Genomic DNA, 20,996 nt, shown 5'->3' on the forward strand with positions numbered 1-20,996 from the left:
TATATAACTATCTGGTCAGATCTCAATTATTTTAATCTTCTAGATTGTTTTAGTCCTTCTCTTCAATCTTGGAGTATCAGTGTTCTTAAGGAGTATACAAGGTAGAAGTGATCTACTTCTGAGGCTAAAGGACTAATGAGAACTTACTCTACGTTTTTATAGAGCACATCCTCTGAATTAGTCTTCTCAAGGCACCTATCACCTCCTTGTTTCTCAGGCTGTAGATGATGGGATTAAGCATGGGGGTGAGGATGGTGTAGAAGACAGCCAGAGCCTTGTCCTCTGTTGGAGATCAGAGGGATCTTGGGCATAAATAAGTGTAAGCAAAGGGTGCATAGTAGAAAGTTACCACAGTTAGGTGGGTGCTGCAGGTCGAATAAGCCTTCTTCCTCCCCTCTGTTGACTGCATGCGACAGATGGCAAAGAGAACCCGGCCATAGGAACATACAATGCCAATGAAGGGAAACACAATCAAGAGTGTGGTGCTTACAAACACTGTGTACTCATAGACCCAGGCGTCCATGCAGGCCAGAGTCAACATGGCAGGGACATCACAGAAAAAGTGGTTGATGGCTCTGGATTGGCAATAAGGGATTTGGAGGGCATATACAGTGTGAGCACAGGAGTTGATAGACCCTATTGTCCATGATCCTATTATCATTAGCACACAGACTTTTTTGTTCATGTGAACAGGATAGTGAAGAGGAAGACAAATGGCCACATAACAGTCATAGGCCATAGATGTCAAGAGTAGTGCTTCTGCAAAGGCTAAAGTCAAGAAGAAGAAGCTCTGAACCCCACAACCAATAAGTGAGATAGACTTGTTTCCAGAGAGATAATTGGAAGCCATCTTGGGGACAATGGTGGAGATGTAGTTCAGGTCCATGAGGGAGAGCTGACTAAGTAGAAAATACATGGGTGTGTGGAGATAGGTATCCAAGAGAATAAGGATGATCATGAATAGATTGCCAAAAAGAGCCATTAAGAAAATAAGTGCAATGAGAATAAAAAGAAAGAGGCCAATACTTGACGGTGGAAACAACCCCAATAAAAGGAAATTGGTTAAAGTTTGGTTGTAATTTTCCATATTCTATTTGGTTTCCCTAGAAAAAGAGAAAAACACTTGCAATACATAAAAAATATGCTTTTTACTTTTTTTTCCAAAAAAATTAGTGCAATTGTGAAGTTTTCAGGAAGTACCCTATTTCTTACGTAAATAAAGTTTCCTATTTGGAGAAAGAAGTTCTATGTTGTTTCATAAAGCTATAGGCTATGGTGGTAGGCATTTACATTCAAAATATTCTGTAATGAATTAATGAAATAACAAAAAGAAAATATCTATATCTATGTGAGTAGGATATGAATAATTCTATGCCCTTCATAAATTCTCATATTAAACATACTATTTTAATTAAATGTAAACAAAGTTCTTTTGCAAAGACTGAACAAAAATTTATGTCAGTTCAAATATTCATTTGGTTCATAATATGAATAAATTTAGTAATACATGGAAAGTGTTTATGTTTTCATTCAAAGTTACATTATCCTTTCAGAAATATATAAATAACTGTAACTTTTTTTTTTCCTCCCATGTTGTTAAGCTGGATTTCCTTCTTGTCACTGTGTCCTACTTTGCTGAATAAACCTTCCTGAAAATCAGTTATCAGTTCATGGTGTGGACTTAGAAAAGTACAAGTGTTTATTGCCTAATTACATCAGGTATAAATAGATAGTATTAATTATTACATTCCTCCATTATCATTACTTTCAAACTTCCATTTTAATTTCTTATGAGAGCAGACTCTTCTCCAGATCTTCTATAAACAATGTATATTGCAACCCTCACTATTTTGCTCAAGCATCCCCAAGTGGAAGAATAAAAGTTTAAAATGCCTTAGGGAGACTGGGAAGATGACAAAGTAAAAAGGCCATTAACTGACTTCATCCCATGGATGCAACTAGGTAACACTCCCAACAGCATAAATAACCGAGAGAAGGACCCATAGAATGACAGAGGAAACTCCACAAATAAAGTTAGAGAAGAGGTCACTTTGAAGAATATAGCAAAGCCAGGAAGATGTTTGATGAGCAAAACAAACCATGACCACTCTTCCCCAAGATAGTAGGGGAAGAGTGATTAACAGGTTATCCCACTGGGATCTCACATGGGAAGACAACTTGTCATAACATTTGACTTTGAAAGAAAGAGGGGCTGACTCATGAGTTCTTTAAGTTAGTAGAAATTAAAGTCTGGGATTTTAAAAATAAAGCTCAGCTCTGTGAGAGCCCCAATGGCATTAGTAAGGTGAGTCCCTGTTCTTAAAGACATAGCATTACAATTAGCCCATGCAGTTACAGCATAGAAGCAGTAGTTTGAAAAATACCTGAACATATGGGAGTGAATTATTTACTCATCTTGAAATCTTTTATCTTTTCTTTTCCTTTCTTTTTAAGATTTTATTTATTTATTTGACACACAGAGAGAGACAGCAAAAGAGGGAACACAAGCAGGGGGAGTGAGAGATGGAGAAGCAGGTTTCCTGCTGAGCAGGAAGCCCATCCTGGGGCTCAGTCCCAGGTCCTTGGGATCATGACCTGAGCCAAAGGCAGATGCTTAATGACTGAGCCACCCCTGAGCCTAAGGCAGATGCTTAACAACTAAGCCACCCAGGTGCATCATCATCTTTAAATGCTTTCTAGAGAGACAGGGGTAGCAGAAAGATGTATCCATGAACAAAGGAGCCAATAGGTAACATTTCGTTCTCTTGCTCCTCCATAGCATAACCATAGGTCCACCTGCAGGAATGACAACTGTGCAGACACTCATTACCCCACTTGATTACAACAAACCTCACCCCTGCCTACATTTTTTTGGTTCCATCTTCTCCAGTCAAGTTTCCTCAGTCTTATATTACTGGTACTCTCCAAAAGACCAGCACAAATCCCTACCTATACTGAGTCTCTACTCCTATGAGTTTTTCAGAGCCTCACTTCCAATGGCCCTGGTGGCAGGTTGCATTTTGTAAGCAGACCACTGCACACATGGTAAACATAAACTCCATCCTGAACAGAGACAAGACAGGGCCTACAACAGTAAAAGAGAGCTTCTACAGACAAGTGGACTGAAAGAAAAAAAAAAAGTGGCCAGACACAATGGCAAAGCACACACTCATTGGAGACACTTTGTCAAGTGTCAGGCTCTGGAGAACAGGGGACACTGCACTACATGATACTACAGGAACTTTTCATCATAAGGCCATCACCTATGAGAGCAAGAGACATAGCTGACTTATCTAACACAAAGTAATAGAGTCTGAGAGTTAAACAAAATTAAGAGAAAAAAGAATATATCCCGAATGAAAGAAAAGGACAAAGACCCTTCAAAACACCAAAGCAAAATGAATATAAGTAAAATGACTACTAGAGAATTTAGAGTAATGATCATAAAGACAATCACTGGATTTGAGAAAAGAGGAGAGGGCATCAGTGAAACCCTTAATAAAGAGATAAAAGGGAACCAATCAGAAATGAAGAACATAACAAATGAAATAAAAAATGTAATTGATAGAAAAATATCAGACTAGAGAAATCATAGGAATGAACTAACAACCTGGAAGACAGACTAATGGAAAATAATCATGTTGAGCAAATAAGAGCTAAAAATAAGAATAGACAAAAGTAACTCTGTGACTTTCTCTATCAAGTGTAGTAACAGCAACGTGATAGAAACCTCAGAAGAAGAAAGGAGGGCAGAAATTTATCTGAACAAATAATTCTTTTTTTAAAGATTTTATTTATTTATGTATTTGTCAGAGAGAGAGAGAGAAAGCAGAAGCAGGCAGAGGCAGAGAGAGAAGCAGGCTCTCTGCTGAGCAAGGAGCCTGATGTGGGACTTGATCCCAGGACCCCGAGATCACGACCTGAGTAGATGGGAGTGGCTTAACCAACTGAGCCACTCTGGCATCCCTGAACAAATAATTCTTAATCTGATGAAGGAAGCAGATATCCAGATCCAGAAAGAAATGAGAACCCTGAAAAAAAATTAACCTAAGGATATCCATACCAAAACACATAATAATTAAAATGGGGGAAAAATCCTAATCTTTTGATACCGGTTGAGACCTGATTTGTGACCCAGGATGTGATCTATTCTGGAGAAGGTTCCATGTGCACTAGAGAAGAATGTGTATTCTGTTGCTTTGGGATGAAATGTTCTGAATATATCTGTGATGTCCATCTGGTCCAGGGTGTCATTTAAGGCCTTTATTTCCTTGTTGATCTTTTGCTTGGATGATCTGTCCATTTCAGTGAGGGGAGTGTTCAAGTCCCCTACTATTATTGTATTATTATTGATGTGTTTCTTTGATTTTGTTATTAATTGGTTGATATAGTTGGCTGCTCCCACGTTAGGGGCATAGATATTTAAAATTGTTAGATCTTCTTGTTGGACGGACCCTTTGAGTAGGATATAGTGTCCTTCCTCATCTCTTATTATAGTCTTTGGCTTAAAATCTAATTGATCTGATATAAGGATTGCCACCCCAGCTTTCTTCTGATGCCCATTAGCATGGTAAATTGTTTTCCACCCCCTCACTTTAAATCTGGAGGTGTCTTCGCGTCTAAAATGAGTTTCTTGTAGGCAACATACTGATGGGTTTTGTTTTTTTATCCATTCTGATACCCTGTGTCTTTTGATTGGGGCATTTAGCCCATTAACATTCAGGGTAAATATTGAAAAACAGCATGGAGGTTCCTCAAAATGTTGAAAATAGAACTACCCTATGACCCAGCAATTGCACTACTGGGTATTTACCCTAAAGATACAAACATAGTGATCCGAAGGGGCACGTGTACCCGAATGTTTATAGCAGCAATGTCTACAATAGCCAGACTATGGAAAGAACCTAGATGTCCATCAACAGATGAATGGATAAAGAAGATGTGGTATATATACACAATGGAATACTATGCAGCCATCAAAAGAAATGAAATCTTGCCATTTGCGACAACGTGGATGGAACTAGAGCGTATCATGCTTAGTGAAATAAGTCAATCGGAGAAAGACAACTATCATATGATCTCCCTGATATGAGGCCATGGAGAAGCAACATGGGGGGGGTAGGGGGATAGGAGAAGAATAAATGAAACAAGATGGGATTGGGAGGGAGACAAACCATAAATGACTCTTAATCTCACAAAACAAACTGGGGGTTGCTGGGGGGAGGTGGGATTGGGAGAGGGGGAGCGGGCTATGGACATTGGGGAGGGGAGGCGAACCATAAGAGACTATGGACTCTGAAAAACAACCTGAGGGTTTTGAAGGGTCAGGGGTGGGAGGTTGGGGGAACAGGTGGTGGGTAATGGGGATGGCACGTTTTGCATGGAGCACTGGGTGTTGTGCAAAAAGAATGAATACTGTTACGCTGAAAAAATAAATAAAATGGAAAAAAAATAAAAATAAATATAAAAATTCAAAAAAAAATGGGGGAAAAAGGGAGTAATAAAAAAGATAAAATAAGAGAAAATAATACCATTACATACAAGGTAACCCACACAACGCTGTTGGGATTTTTCAGCAGAAACTTTCCAAGTCAGAAGAGAGTTCCATAACATACTCAAAGTGCAAAAATGGAAGTATCTGCAGCCAGGTAAACTCCATCCAGCAAAGCCATCATTCAGCATAGAAGGAGAGATAAAGAGTCCTTCAGACAAATACTAAAAGAGTTCATGACCACCAGACCAACCCTACACAAATATTAAAGGGAATTCTTTGAGTGGAAATAAAAGACCATACATGACAGTATGAAAGTGGGAAGCATGCGTGCGCGCACACACACACACACACACATACACACACACGATGAAAATTAAGTATTTCTGTAAAAATCAGTCAAGGGTTTCAGAAAAAAGAAAGTGGTGAAATATTACACAATATACCTAAGTATGCCAAGGATAGGAGTAAAGAATGTGTTCAAACTTAAGTGATCATCAACTTAATATAGACTGCTACATCAGAAAATTCTATATACAAGCATAATGGTAACCACAAATAAAAGCCACCATCAGATATATAAAGAACGAAGAGAAAGACATTCAACTAGATCATTACAAAAAAACACCAAACCATGAAAAACAGAAAAGACAAGAAAGAATCAGAAAAAAAAAAACTACAAATACAATCACAAAATAAGTAAAAAAATGGGAATAAATAATTGTCTATCAATAATTACTTTTTAAACTTTATTATGTAATGCTAGTCACCATACAGTACCTCATTAGTTTTTGATGCAGTGTCCCATGATTCATTGTTTGCATATAACACCCAGTGCTCCATGCAATACATGCCTTCCTTAATACCCATCACTGGGTAGACCATCATTCCACACCCTCCCCTCTGAAACACGTGCTTTGTTTCCCAGAGTCCATAGTCTTTCATGGTTTGTTGTCCCTTCTGGTTCTTCCCATTCATTTTCCCCTTCATTTTCCTAATGTCTTCCATGCTATTCCTTATGTTCCACATATGAGTGAAACCATATGATGATTTGTTGTCATTCTCTGCTTACCTTATTTCTCTTAGCATAATCCCCTCCAGATCCATCCATGTATGTACAAGTGGATGGCTGAGTAATAGTGCATTGTGTATATGCATGACAACTTTATTTATTCATCTGTTGAAGGGCATCATGGCTTCTTCTACAGTTTGGCTTTTGTGGACATTGCTACTCTGAACATGGGGGAGCATGTTCCCTTTCTTTTCACTACAACTGTATTTTTGGAGTAAATACCCAGTAATGCAATTGTCAGGTCATAGTGTAGCTCTATTTTTAACTTTTGAGGAACCTCTGTACTGTTTTCCAAAGTGGCTTTACCAACATGCATTCCCACCAACAGTGTAAGAGTGTTCCCTTTCTCCACATCATCACCAACAATTGTTGCTTACTCCCATGTCAATTTTTGTCATTCTAACTGGTGTAAGGTGGTATCTCAGTGTGGTTTTGATTTGAATTTTCCTGATGGCTAATGATGATGAGCAGTTTTTCATGTCTTTCTTAGCCATTTGTATGTCTTCTTTGAAGAAATGTCTGTTCATGTCTTCTGCCCATTTTTGACTTGGTTATTTGTTTTTGGGTGTTGAGTTTGAGAAGTTCTTTACAGATCTTGGATTTCAGCCCTGTATCTGAAAAGTCTTTTGCTAATATCTTCTCCCATTCTATAGGTTACTTCTTAGTTTTTATGACTGTTTCTTTTGCTGTGCAAAAGCTATTTAACTTGAAGTTCCTAAAGCTCACTTTCACTTTTGTTTCCCTTGCCTTTGGAGACGTGTCTTGAAAGAAGTTTCTATGGTCGATGTGAAGGAGGTCCCTGCCTTTGTTCGCCTCTAGGATTTTGATGGATTCCTGCCTCACATTGAGGTCTTTCATCCATTTTGAGTTTATTTTTGTGTATGGTGTAAGAGAATTGTTGAGATTCACTTTTCTGTATATAGCTGTCCCATTTTCCCAGCACCATTTATCATTCTCAAAGGGCAAAATTTGATTTTCTCTTACAATAAGGAACATGACAAGGATGTCCATTCTCACCAGTGTTGTTCAACACAGTACTAGAAGTCCTAGCATCAGCAATCAAATGTCACACACAAAAAAATCAAATTCTCAAAGAAAAAGTCAAACTGTCCCTTTGCAGCCAAAATGATACTTTACATGGAAAACCTGAAAGACTCTACCCTCAAGTTACTAGAACTCATACAGCAAATTCATAATGTGACAGGATACAAAATCAATGCACAAAAATTAATTGATTTCCTATACACTGACAATGTAATTGTAGAAAAAGAGATTAGGAAATCAATTTCACTTAAAATAGCACCAAAACCCAAAAGATACCATGGAATAAACCTAACTGAAGAGGTGAAGGATCTATACTCTAGAGACTACAGAACACTTATGAAATAATTGAAGAAGACACAAAAAGATGAAAGGGAAAAAAAAATTCCATGCTCATGGATTGGGAGAATAAATAGTATTAAAATGTCTATGCTGCCCAGAGTAATCTATACTTTTAATGACACCCTGACCAAAATACCAATGGCATTATCAAAGTGCTGGAACAAACAATTTGTTTGGAACCAGAAAAGACCCTGAAACGTCAAGGAAATATTGAAAAGAAAAACAAGGCTGGGGCCATGATATTCTCTGATTTCAAGTTTTATCACAAAGCTGTTATCACCAAGACAGCATGGTACTAGCACAAAAATGGACACATAGATCAAAGGAACAGAAAGAGACTCTGGAAATGGACCCTCAAATACATGGTCATCTAATATTTGACAAACAGGAAAAAATATCCAATGGAAAAAAAAAAGACAGTCTATTCAATAATTACTTTGAATGTAAATGGATGACACACTACACTCAAAAGACAGGGTGACAGTATATTAAAATATATATATATTTCATATTTTATATATCAAATAAGAGAGAGAGAGAGAGAGAGATCACAAGTAGGCAGAGAGGCAGGCAGAGAGAGAAGGGGAAGCAGGCTCCCTGCTGACCAGAGCCCAATGTGGGGCTTGATCCCAGGATCCTGAGATATGTCCTGAGCCGAAGGCAGAGGCTTAACCCACTGAGCCACCCAGGCGCCCCAAATAAAATCTTTGAAAAAATCTATAAACTGGGTACAAGAGACACATATCACACCCAAATTTACCTTAAGATTAAGTGTGAGGGTATAGAGAAACATTTAGCATGCAAATATATGTCAAAAGAAAGCTAGTGTAGCAATATTATATTGAACAAAACAGGTATTTTAAAAAAGATTTTATTGATTGATTATAGAGAAAGAGACAAAGCACAAACACGTGTGCACACACAGTGTAGGGTAAAGGGAGAGGGACAAGCAGACTCTTTACTGAGCCCAGCGCCTGATGCAGGGCTTGTTCTTAAGTCCCAAAGATCATGACCTGAGCTGAAGTCAGGATTGCAACATTCAACTGAATGAACCATCCTGGTTCCCCAAACTAAACAAAATTTCCCATAAGACAAAAACTATAACAGGAGACAAAGAAAAATACTATATAACCATAAAGGGAACAACCCAACAAGATGATATAACAATTGTAAATATACATACACCCACTATCAGAACATAGAAATACATACAAATGTTACTTTTAAAAATAAGGGAATTAATTCCTAATAACAAAATAATAGTAAGGGATTTTAATTCCTGACTTACATCAATGGACTGATCATCCATATAGAAAATCAAGAAAGAAGAATTTTCTTTGAATAACAAACTGAACCTGATTGATTTAACACATATATTCAGAACAATCCACCCTAAAACAGCAGAATACAAATTCTTTTCAAATCACCTTCTCCAGATTACACCATGTATTAGGCCATGAAACAAGTTTCAACAAAGTAAGAAAAAAAAATCTAAGTCATACAATTTCTCTTTTCTGACCACAAAATTAGAAAATAGAAATAAAAAGGATGGAAAGATCATAAGTATATGAAGGTTAAAACATACACTACTAAACAATGAATCCATCAACCAAGAAATCAAAGAAGAAATAAAAATCTGCAAGGGATGAAATGAAAATTAATATGACAGTCCTAAAATCTTTATGATGCAGCTAAAGCAGTTCTAAAATGGAAGTTTACCATAATCCTGGCTTATTTTAAAAAGCAAGAATAATCTCAAATAAATACCCTAACATAACACCTAAATGAGCTAGAAAAAGAACAATAAACAAAACCATTTAAAACCAGTAGAATGTCTTCTTTGGAGGAGATTATGCTGAGTGAGAAAGTCAAGCAGATAGAATCAATTATCATATGGTTTCACTTACTTATGGAGCATAAGGAATAACAAGGAGGACATTGGGAGAAGGAGAGAAGTGAGTTGGGGGAAATCATAAGGGGAGATGAAGCATGAGATACTGTGGACTCTGAGAATCAAACTGAGGGTTTGAGGGGAGTGGGTGGGGGGGTTGGGCGAGCCTGATTGTGTGTATTAAGGAAGGTATATATTGCATGGAGCACTGGGTGTGGTGCATAAAAATGAATCTTGGAACACTGAAAAAAATAAAATAAAATTTTAAGAAATTAAATTAAAAAACAGTAGAATGAAGAAAATACTAAATATTAGTGCAGAAATATATGATATATAATCTAAAGAAACCCATAATACAAAAAAGAAAAAAAAACAGATCAATGAAAACGGAATAGTTTTTTGAAAAGAACAACAAAGTGGCGCCTGGGTGGCTCAGTGGTTTAAAGCCTCTGCCTTTGGCTCAGGTCATGATCCCAGGGTCCTGGGATCGAGCCCCACATCAGACTCTGTTCAGCAGGGAGCCTGCTTCCCTTCCTCTCTCTCTGCCTGCCTTTCTGCCTTCTTGTGATCTCTGTATGTCAAGTAAATAAATAAAATCTTAAAAAAAAAGAAAAGAGCAACAAAATTGATAAACATCTGGCCAGTCTCATTAAAATAGAGAGAGAGACAGGGAGACAGAGATAAAGTTAAAATAAGCAAAATTACAATTGAAACAGAATAAATAACAGCCAACACTATTTAAATACAAACACTTATAAGGGAATATTATGAAAAATTATATGCCACGAATCTAGACAACCTAGAGGAAATACATAAATTTCTAGGAACATTACATCTAGCAAAATTGAAGCAGGAAGAATTAGAAAATTTCAACAGTCTGATTACCAGCAATGAACTTGAAACACTAATCAGACATGTCCCACTAAAGTTCAGAACCAGACATCTTCACAGGTGAATTGTATCAAACATTTAAATAAAAGTTAATGCCTATTCTCTTACTGTTCTAAACAATAGAAGAGAAAGAAGTTATTCCAAATTCATTTTACGAGGACAATATGACCCTTATACAAAAACAAGATTAAAATTTGTATGGAACCACAAGATTTAGAATAGCCATAGAAATCTTAAAAAATTAAAAAAAAAGAAATTGCATATCTAGTTTTAGACTTAAAGTTATATTACAAAGATATTGTAATCAAAAGAAGGTGGTGCTGGTACAAAAATGGACAAATAAATGAAAGGAACACAATAGAAAACTCAGAAATAAACCCATAATTATATGGTCAATTAATTTCTACAAAGGAAGGGCACCTGGGTGTCTCAGTGGGTTAAGCCTCTGCCTTTGGCTCAGGTCATACTCTCAGGGTCCTGAGATTGAGCCTGGCCATCAGGTTCTGTGTTCAGCAGGGAGTCTACTTCTCCCTCTCCCTCTGCCTGCCTTTCTGCCTACTTGTGATCTCTCTTTCTCTCTCTCTCTCAGTCAAAAAATTAAATATATTCTTTTAAATAATCTTCTGCAAAGATAGGATATACAATGGGAAAAAGACAATTTCTTCAACAAATGGTGGTGGGACAACTGACAGCAACATACAAAATGATTGGATCACTTTTAAACATCATACACAAAATAAACTCAAAATAGATTAAATAGCTATATGTGAAACCTGAAACCATAAAAATCCTATAGGAGAGCACAGACATTGATTTATCCGACATCAGTCATAGCTGCATTTTTCTAGATATTTCTCCTGAGGCAAGGGAAATAAAAGTAAAAATAGATCATTGGTACTACATCGAAAGCTTCTGCACCGCAAAGGAAATGATCAACAAAACCATTACATTTCTGTAACTACTCTCCTTACATTAGTTTTATTTCCCTCTTTCTTCAGAAATCTGGAAGTAAAATATTGAGAAAAAGTGACTCAATTTTAGAATTTATGTATTTATTATTGGTACATATACTTAAAATGTGCTCTCATTGTTACACAGAGTAGACATTTAAGACACAAATATTCATAGTCATTTATTTAATAATACACCAACCTGTTTAGAGCTAAGTCTAGAATTTATGTTTTCTGATTCTCTATTCGGGGATTTATCCCCAAGTCCAAACTATTTCAAAATTCTGCTTTCCTTCTTTCCTGCAGTGACTTTCCAGACCAGCAAAAATACTTACCAGAAATTAGCCTGCTGTAGAAATATATGTTTTATGTAGAAATCATTTTTGGTTTAAGGAATGCTTCAAGGGGGGCACCTGAATGGCTCAGTGGGTTAAAGCCTCTGCCTTCAGCTCAGGTCCTGGGATTGAGCCCCACATCGGGCTTTCTGCTCAGCAAGGAGCCTGCTTCCCCTCCTCTCTCTCTGCTGCTTCTCTGCGTACTTGTGATCTCTGTCTGCCAATAAATAAATAAAATCTTAAAAAAATGCTTCAAGGAACCAGCCTGAGCAAGTCCATGTATAGATGGGAAGTACCCTACTTTTGTTACAGTATCTAATTCTGCATCCATATATGGAATGAATTCCCTCCTATATGAACTCCCTCTTTCCACTAAAGCCTAACTCAACCAATCCCAAGGCAGGAGATACAAAAGAACTTAATGCTTTCATGTTGTGTATTCCTTGAATATTTTAAACATTTAAGTATCTAATTTAATATTTACACAAATTAATTTGTCAATAAGCAATATACACATTGTTAATTTGTATTTGTGTGTGTGTTTCCATAAAATTTCATGAATTGAAATCAATTAGAGTCAAAGTTATACACATACATGTGAACTTGCACACAGATTACTAAAGTATGCTTCTTTTTGTTGTGTTTCATGGTGGGTTAATACTGCTATATTTCACAAGCAAAATGCTTAGAATTTTGTGTTAAACCTTCAATTGACTTGAGTTTATTTTATGGTCATTAGTGTTAACCTAGTACCCATCTGAATGTGCTTCTAATTGAAATTATTTACAAAGTCAACTATATGTACTCTTACAATGTTTATAATTACACATATGCATGTTCCTTCACACACACACACACACACACACACACACAATCACTCCAACATGAATCTGGCAATGTAAATGAACTACTTTCTTTTTTTTTTTTTTTTTTTTTTTTTTGTAAGTGAACTATCTTTTAAGAAACCAATATTTTCCCATTTTTTCTGTCTCCTGGAGTTTAGGAAAGTAGGTGAAAGTCACATAGAAAATTTCATTTTGTAATTGGTTATTTGGAAATGGCACACATCCATCAAGAGTTCTTAGAAAGGTAAAGCCAATGCCTTCTGGAATCTGGAGAAGAAGATGTGTGTCATAGCTCTGAATCTTAGTAACTGTGTGATCTTACAATACCATTTTCAATGTCCAATTGTTGATATAAGAATGAATGTACTTTCAGGATTATGTGACATAATAAAATAAGTTAAATCTTTTTTTTCAACGCTAAATTCAACTATAAATAAAATTTACTGTTTTGATCTCAGAACAAAACCATGTAAGTCTCAATAACACACCCATCACAGTTTCTATGCACAGATAATTTAGATCAGAGCCCAGAACAGACAGGATAAGAGAAAGATCTACAGGAACCCAGAGAGGGCTTTGACTCTGTTCTCACTGAGCCCTTTGGGAAAAGGAAACATAGAAAGAGCAGATGATAATCCGTTCCATTGTAGAAAACTGCACAAAAAGGAGTGATCCCATTATCTGGTTGAAATACAAAACCAGGGAGAACTTTTTTTGTTGTTGTTGTTTATTTACAGCATAACAGTGTTCATTGTTTTGGCATCACACCCAGTGCTCCATGCAGTACTTGCCCTCCCTATTACCCACCACCTGGTTTCTCAACCTCCCAACCACCCCGCCCTTTCAAAACCCTCTGGTTGTTTTTAAGAGTCCATAGTCTTTCATGGTTCCTCTCCCCTCCCAGTTTCCCTCAACTCCCTCTCCTCTCGATATCCCTATGTCCTCCATGTTATTTGTTATGCTCCACAAATAAGTGAGACCATATGATACTTGACTCTCTCTGCTTGACTTATTTCACTCAGCATAATCTCTTCTCGTCCCGTCCATGTTGCTACGAAAGTTGGGTATTCATCCTTTCTGATGGAGGCATAATACTCCATTGTGTATATGGACCACATCTTCCTTATCCATTCATCCGTTGAAGGGCATCTTGGTTCTGTCCACAGTTTGGTGACCATAGCCATTGCTGCAATAAACATTGGGGTACAGATGGCCCTTCTTTTCACTACATCTTTATCTTTGGGGTAAATACCCAGCAGTGCAATTGCAGGGTCATAGGGAAGCTCTATTCTTAACTACTTGAGGACTCTCCACACTGTTCTCCAAAGTGGCTGCACCAACTTGCATTCCCACCAACAGTGGAAGAGGGTTCCCCTTTCTCCACATCCTCTCCAACACACATTGTTTCCTGTCTTATTAATTTTGGCTATTCTAACTTTTGTAAGTTGGTATCTTAATGTGGTTTTAATTTGAATCTCCCTGATGACTAGCGATGATGAATATTTTTTCATGTGTCTGACAGCAATTTGTATGTCTTCATTGGATAAGTGTCTGTTCATGACTTATGCCCACTTTTGGACATGGTTATCTGTTTTGTGTGTGTTGAGTTTGAGAAGTTCTTTATAGATCCTGGATATCAACCTTCGTCTGTACTGTCATTTGCAAATATCTGCTCCCATTCCATGGGCTCCTCTTTGTTTTGTTGACTGTTTCCTTTGCTGTGCAGAATCTTTTGATCTTGATGAGGTCCCAAAATTTCATTCTAGCTTTACACCTTTGCCTTTGGAGACATACCTTGAAAAAAATTTGTTCTGGCTGACATCAGAGTGGTTATTGCCTATGTTTTCCTCTATGATATCTGATGGATTCCTGCCTCACATTGAGGTCTTTTATCCATTTCGATTTTATTTTTGCTTATGGTGTAGGTGAATGGTCAAGTTTCATTCTTCTGCACATAGCTGTCCAATTTTTCCCAGCACCATTTATTGAAGAAACTGTCTTTTTTCCACTATTAATAAAAATGAATTTTAATTTCCTTGATCTCTGGGAAGTTTTTTCCTTTAAGAAAGATATCAAGATACATCCAGGAAAATGAGAAAAAAATCCTAATAATATCATTGAACAGAAATATAGAGACAATCTACAGACAGAAAGACTTCAAAGGTAACACGATGTCAATCAAAACCTATCTCTCAACAATCACTCTCAATGTGAATGGCCTAAATGCGCCCATAAAATGACACAGGGTTGCATATTGGATAAAACGACAGGACCCATCCATATGTTGTCTACAAGAGACCCATTTTGAACCTAAGGATACACACAGACTGTAAGGGAAGTGATGGAGAAGCATCTTTCATGCCAATGGGCCTCAGAAGAAGGCCGGGGTAGTGATTCTAATATCAGATAAATTAGATTTTAAACTAAAGACTGTAGTCAGAGATACAGAAAGACACTACATAATTCTTAAAGGGACTATCCACCAAGATGATCTAACAATTGTAAATACGTCCCCAATATGGGAGCAGCCAATTACATAAGAAAACTATAAACCAAGATAAAGAGTCATATTGATATGAATACATTGACAGTAGGAGATCTTAATATGCCTCTCTCAGTAATAGACAGATCATCGAAGCAAAAAATTAATAAAGAAATAAGAGCATTGAATGAATCATTGGACCAGATGGACCTCATAGACATATATAGAACATTCCACCCTAAAAGAACAGAATACCCATTCTTCTCAAGTGCACATGGAACCTTCTCCAGAATATACCACATACTGGGTCACAAATCAGGGCTTAACCTAATACCAAAAGACTGACAATATTCCCTGCATTTTCTCAGATCACAGTGCTTTGAAACTGGAGCTCAATCACAAGGAAAAGTTTGGAAGGAACTCAAACATCTGGAATCTAAAGACCACCTTGCTTAAGAATGCTTGCCTGAGGGTTTTGAAGGGTCAAGGGTGGGAGGTTGGGGGAACAGGTGGTGGGTAATGGGGAGGGCACATTTTGCATGGAGCACTGGGTGTTGTGCAAAAAGAATGAATACTGTTACGCTGAAAAAATAAATAAAATGGAAAAAAAAAAAAGAATGCTTGGATCAACCAGGATATCAAAGAAGAACTGAAACAATTCATAGAAACCAATGAGAATGAAGACACTTTGGTCCAAAACCTATGGGATACAGCAAAGGCTGTTCTAAGGGGGAAATACATAGCCATCCAAGCCTCCATCAAAAAAATTGAAAAATCCAAGATCCATCCAGGAAGAACCCAAATAACCTTCCTCACTAACATCAAGGATTATAACTACCCTTCCATCTTATTCTTCTGTCAGTGTTTATGTGTATTTGTTTTTATTCTGGTATTATATAAATCTTATTCTTGGGGTTAATTTTTGTTGGGTTCTTCTTTTTTTATTGTCATTTACCCTTCTTGGTCTTTTTGTTAGTTCGTTTTTGTTTATATAACTTATAAATCTTCCTTTTGGGGCTCATTGTTGTTGGGTTTTCTATTTTCTATCTTTCATTGTTTTTCATTTTCTTTCCTTTTTGGTGGTGACTTCTGATTGCTCCTAAACTTTCCAAGGTGCACCTTGCCTGGATTGTGGTTGATATATTCAGCTATACATCACCTCAACTACCTTTCACCAAAATGACTAGGAGGAGGAACAACCAAGAGAGGAAAAATTCAGAGACTGTGCCTTCTCCCAAGGAACTATTGGAAATGGACAGAACAGATATGTTGGGAAAAAAATCAGAGTAACAATCATCTAGGCAATGGCTAGATGCAGAAAACCTTTAGTAACAACATAGAATCTAAGGGCACTAGTGAGAGTCCATCTGGCAGAACTTAAAAATGATATCAATGAGATCGAATCTATTCTAAATACTCTAACATCTAGGGTAGCTGAGGCAGAAGATAGAATTAGTGATCTAGAGGACAAACTGATATAGAAGAAAGATCAGGAGTAGGTCTGGAACAAATAGCTTAGAAGTCATACAGAATTAGGGAAATAAATGATGCCATGAAATGTTCCAACATCAGAATTACTGGGATCCCCAAGGGGGTGGAGAAAGAGATAAGACTGGAGGATATAGTTGAATAAATTCTGAATGAAAGTTTCCTCCATCTGGGGAATGGAACAAGTGTTCATGTCCTAGAGATGGAAAGAATGACCCCCAAGATCAGTGAATTTAAGAAGACCTCCAGAACATGACTGTAAAATTCACGAATCATAATTTTAGACAAAAGGTCCTAAGGGCAGCCAGGGGAAGAGATTCCTGACATACAGAGGAGGGTCAATAAGACCTATCTTGGATAACATCATACCTGTCCACAGAAATCTCGCAAGCCAGAAAATGCTTGCATGACATATTCAGGGCACTAAATGAGAGAATATGCAGCCAAGAATACTTTATCCAGCAAGGCTGACATTCAAGATGGATGGAGAGATAAAGAACTTCAAAGACCAGCAAGGTTTAAAAGGGTATGTGAACACCAAGCTGGCATAACAAGAAATATTAAGGGGCGATTCACTAAAATAAGAAAGAACCCAAGAGTAACATAAAATAGAAATCAACAGACACAATCTGTAAAAACTAGGAATTCACAGGCAACATAATGTCAAGAAAAACTTATCTTTCAATAATCACTCTAAATATGAATGGCCTAAATGCTCTTATAAAATGACACAGGGATGCAGATTGAATAAAATGACAAGACCCATCCATACGCTCTCTAGAAGAGACATAGTTGGAATATAAAGATACATCCAGATTGAAAGTGAAGGGATGGAGAAGAATCTTTCATGCCAACGGTTCTCAAAAGAAAGGTGGGGGAGAGATTATCATATCAGATATATTCTATTTTAAGCCAAAGACTGTAGTCAGAGATACAGAAGGACACTACATAATTCTTTTATTTATTTATTTTTTATTATTTATTTGACAGACAGATATCACAAGCAGGCAGAGAGGCAGACAGAGAGAGAGGAGGAAGAATGCTCCTTGCCGAGCAGAGAGCCCCATGCAGGGCTCGATCCCAGGATATTGGGATCATGACCTGAGCTGAAGGCAGAGGCTTTAACCCACTGAGCACCCAGGTGCCCCAAGGACACTACATAATTCTTAAAGGGACTATCCTCCAAGATGATTTAACAATCGTAAATATTTGTACCCCCAATGAGAGCAGTCAACTACAGAAGACAATTGTTAATCAAAATAAAAGTCATATTTATATGAATATATTAATAGTAGGGGATCTTAAAACACCACTCTTCACAATAGACAGATCATCTAAGCATAAAATCAACAAAGAAACAAGAGCTTTGAATGACACATTGCACCATATGGACCTCATAGATAGGTACAGAACATTCCACCCTAAAACAACAGAATACTCATTCTTCTCAAGTGCACATGGAACTTTCTCCATAATAGACCACACACTGGGTCATAAATCAGGGCTCAACTGATAGCAAAAGATTAAAAATTTTCCCTGCATATTTTCAGACCACAATGTTTGAAACTGGAACTCAACCAGAAGAAAGATCTTCGAAGGAATCCAAACACTTGTAAGCTAAAGATTAACCTGCTCAACAATATTTGAGTCAACCAGGAAATCAAAGAAGAATTTAAACAATTCATGGAAAATAATGAGAATGTAGACACATCAGACAAAAACCTATGGGAAATGGAAAAAGCAGTCCTAAGGGGGAAATACATAGCTTATCTGAGCCTCATTCAAGGAAAAAAGAAAAGAAAAAAAGAAAAAAAAAAGAAAAATCCAGAATACACCAGCTCCCTTACACCTTACAGAACTGGAAAATCAACAAATTAAGCCATGTCCACACACAAGAATGGAAATAATTAAGATTAGAGCAGAGATCAATGAGTTAGAAACTAGAGATACAATAGAACACATTAATGAAATTATAAGTTGCTTCTTTGAAAGAAACAATAAGATCGATAAACTACTGGCAAAAGTAATTGAGAAGAGAGAGGACCCAAATTAATAAAATTATGAACGAAAGGAGAGAGATCACGACTAACACCAAGGAAATAGAAATAACCCACTGAGCCACCAGGCGCCCCTCTCAATGTGGTTTTAATTTGAATCTCCCTGATGACTAGTGACGATGAACATTTTTTCACGTGTCTGATAGCCATTTGTATGTCTTCATTGGAGAAGTGTCTGTTCATATATTCTGCCGATTTTTTGATATGATTATCTATTTTGTGTGTGTTGAGTTTGAGAAGTTCCTTGTAGATCCTGGATATCGACCTTTTGTCTGTACCGTCATTTGCAAATATCTTCTCCCATTCTTTGGGTTGCCTCTTTGTTTTGTTGATTGTTTCCTTTGCTGTGCAGAAGCTTTTGATCTTGATGAAGTCCCAAAAGTTCACTTTCACTCTTGTTTCCTGTGCCTTGGAGACATATCTTGAAAGAAGCTGATGTGGCTGATATTGAAGTGGTTACTGCCTATGTTCTCCTCTGGGATTCTGATGGATTCCTGTCTCACGTTGAGGTCTTTTATCCATTTTGAGTTTATCTTAGTGTATATTGTAAGAGAATGGTCGAGTTTCATTCTTCTGCATATAGTTGTCCAGTTTTCCCAGCATCATTTATTGAAGAGACTGTCTTTTTTCCACTCTATATTTTTTCCTGCTTTGTTGGAGATTATTTGATCATAGAGTTGAGGGTCCATATCTGGGTTCTCTACTCTGTTACACTGGTCTATGTGATTGTGTTTATGCCAGTACCATGCTGTCTTGGTGATCACACCTTTGTAGTAAAGCTTGAAATCAGGCAACCAGATCACCCCAATTTTGTTTTTCTTTTTCAACATTTCCTTACAAATTTAGAGTCTCTTCTGATTCCATACAAATTTTAGGATTATATGCTCCAGGGCTTTGAAAATTACCAGTGGAATTTTGATTGGAATGGCATTAAAAGTATAGATTGCTCTGGGCTTTATAGGCAATTTAACAATGTTTATTCTTCCGATCAAAGAGCATGGAATAGTTTTCCAGCGTTTCTTGTCTTCTTCATTTCTTTCATAAAGACCCAGATTGCTCTGTATTTCCTAGTGTACAGATCCTTTTCTTCTTTGGTTGGGTTCCTTCCCAGGTATGTTAGGGTTCTTGGTGTTATAGTAAATGGAATCAATTCTCTAATATCCTTTTCTGTATTTTCCTTGCTAGTGTATAATAAAGCAACTGATTTCTGTACATTGACTTTGTATCCTGCACATTACTGAATTGCTGTATGAGTTCTAGTAGTTTGGGGGTGGAGTCTTTTGGGTTTCCTATATAACGTATCATGTCATCAGCAAAGAGAGAGTTTGACTACTTCATTGCCAATTTGGATACCTTTTATTTCTCTTTGCTGTTGCTAGGACTTCTAATACTATTTTGAATAAGAGTGTTGAGAGTGGGCATCCTTGTCATGTTCCTGATCACAAAGGGAAGCCTGTCAGCTATTTCCCATTGAGAATGATGTTTGCTGTGTTTTTTTCACAGATAGATTTTATGAAGTTCAGGAAATTTCCCTCTCTCCCTATACTTTGAAGCATTTTAATCAGGAACAGATACTGGATTTTTTCAAATGCCTTTTCTCCATTAATGAGAGGACTATGTGGTTCTTCTCTCTTCTCTCTTCTCTTATTGATTTGTTCTATCACATTGATTGATTTGCGAATGTTGAACAATCCTTGTATCCCAGGGAAGAATCCCACCTGGTCATGGTAGATAATCTCTTTAATGTGCTGTTGGATCCTGTTTGCTAGGATCTTGTTGAAAATCTTAGCATCCATATTCATCAGGGATATTGCATTGAAATTCTCCTTTTTGATGTGGTCTTTGCCTAGTTTGGGGATCAGGGTAATGCTTGCTTCATAAAAAGAGCCTGGAAGTTTTCCTTCTGCTTCCATTTTTTTGAAACAGCTTCAGGAGAATAGGTGTTTTTTTTTTTTTTTTTTTGAAAGTTTGGTAGAATTCCCCAGGGAATCTGTCAGGTCCTGGGCTCTTGTTTTTTGGGAGGTTTTTGATCACTGCTTCAATCTCCTACTAGATATTTGTCTATTCAGGTTGTCAATTTCTTCCTGGTTCAACTTTGGGAGTTTATAGTT

The 20,996-nt window shown here is 37.1% G+C and overlaps 1 protein-coding gene across 1 annotated transcript; it reads right to left on the reverse strand.

Annotated features, from left to right (window-relative positions):
* Positions 1–292: 292 nt before the first annotated feature.
* On the reverse strand, positions 293–850 carry LOC123936129 (olfactory receptor 2L5-like). The gene has a single exon (XM_045996880.1). The coding sequence runs from the start codon at positions 848–850 to the stop codon at positions 293–295; it is 558 nt and encodes a 185-aa protein (XP_045852836.1).
* Positions 851–20,996: the final 20,146 nt, after the last annotated feature.

The sequence above is a fragment of the Meles meles genome, unplaced genomic scaffold (assembly GCF_922984935.1).
Source record: "Meles meles unplaced genomic scaffold, mMelMel3.1 paternal haplotype, whole genome shotgun sequence".
In the NCBI taxonomy this organism is placed as follows: Eukaryota; Metazoa; Chordata; class Mammalia; order Carnivora; family Mustelidae; genus Meles; species Meles meles.

Coding starts and splice junctions, on each gene's coding strand:
- LOC123936129 (XM_045996880.1), bottom strand. CDS start 850: ATGGCTTCCAATTATCTCTCTGGAAACAAGTCTATCTCACTTATTGGT.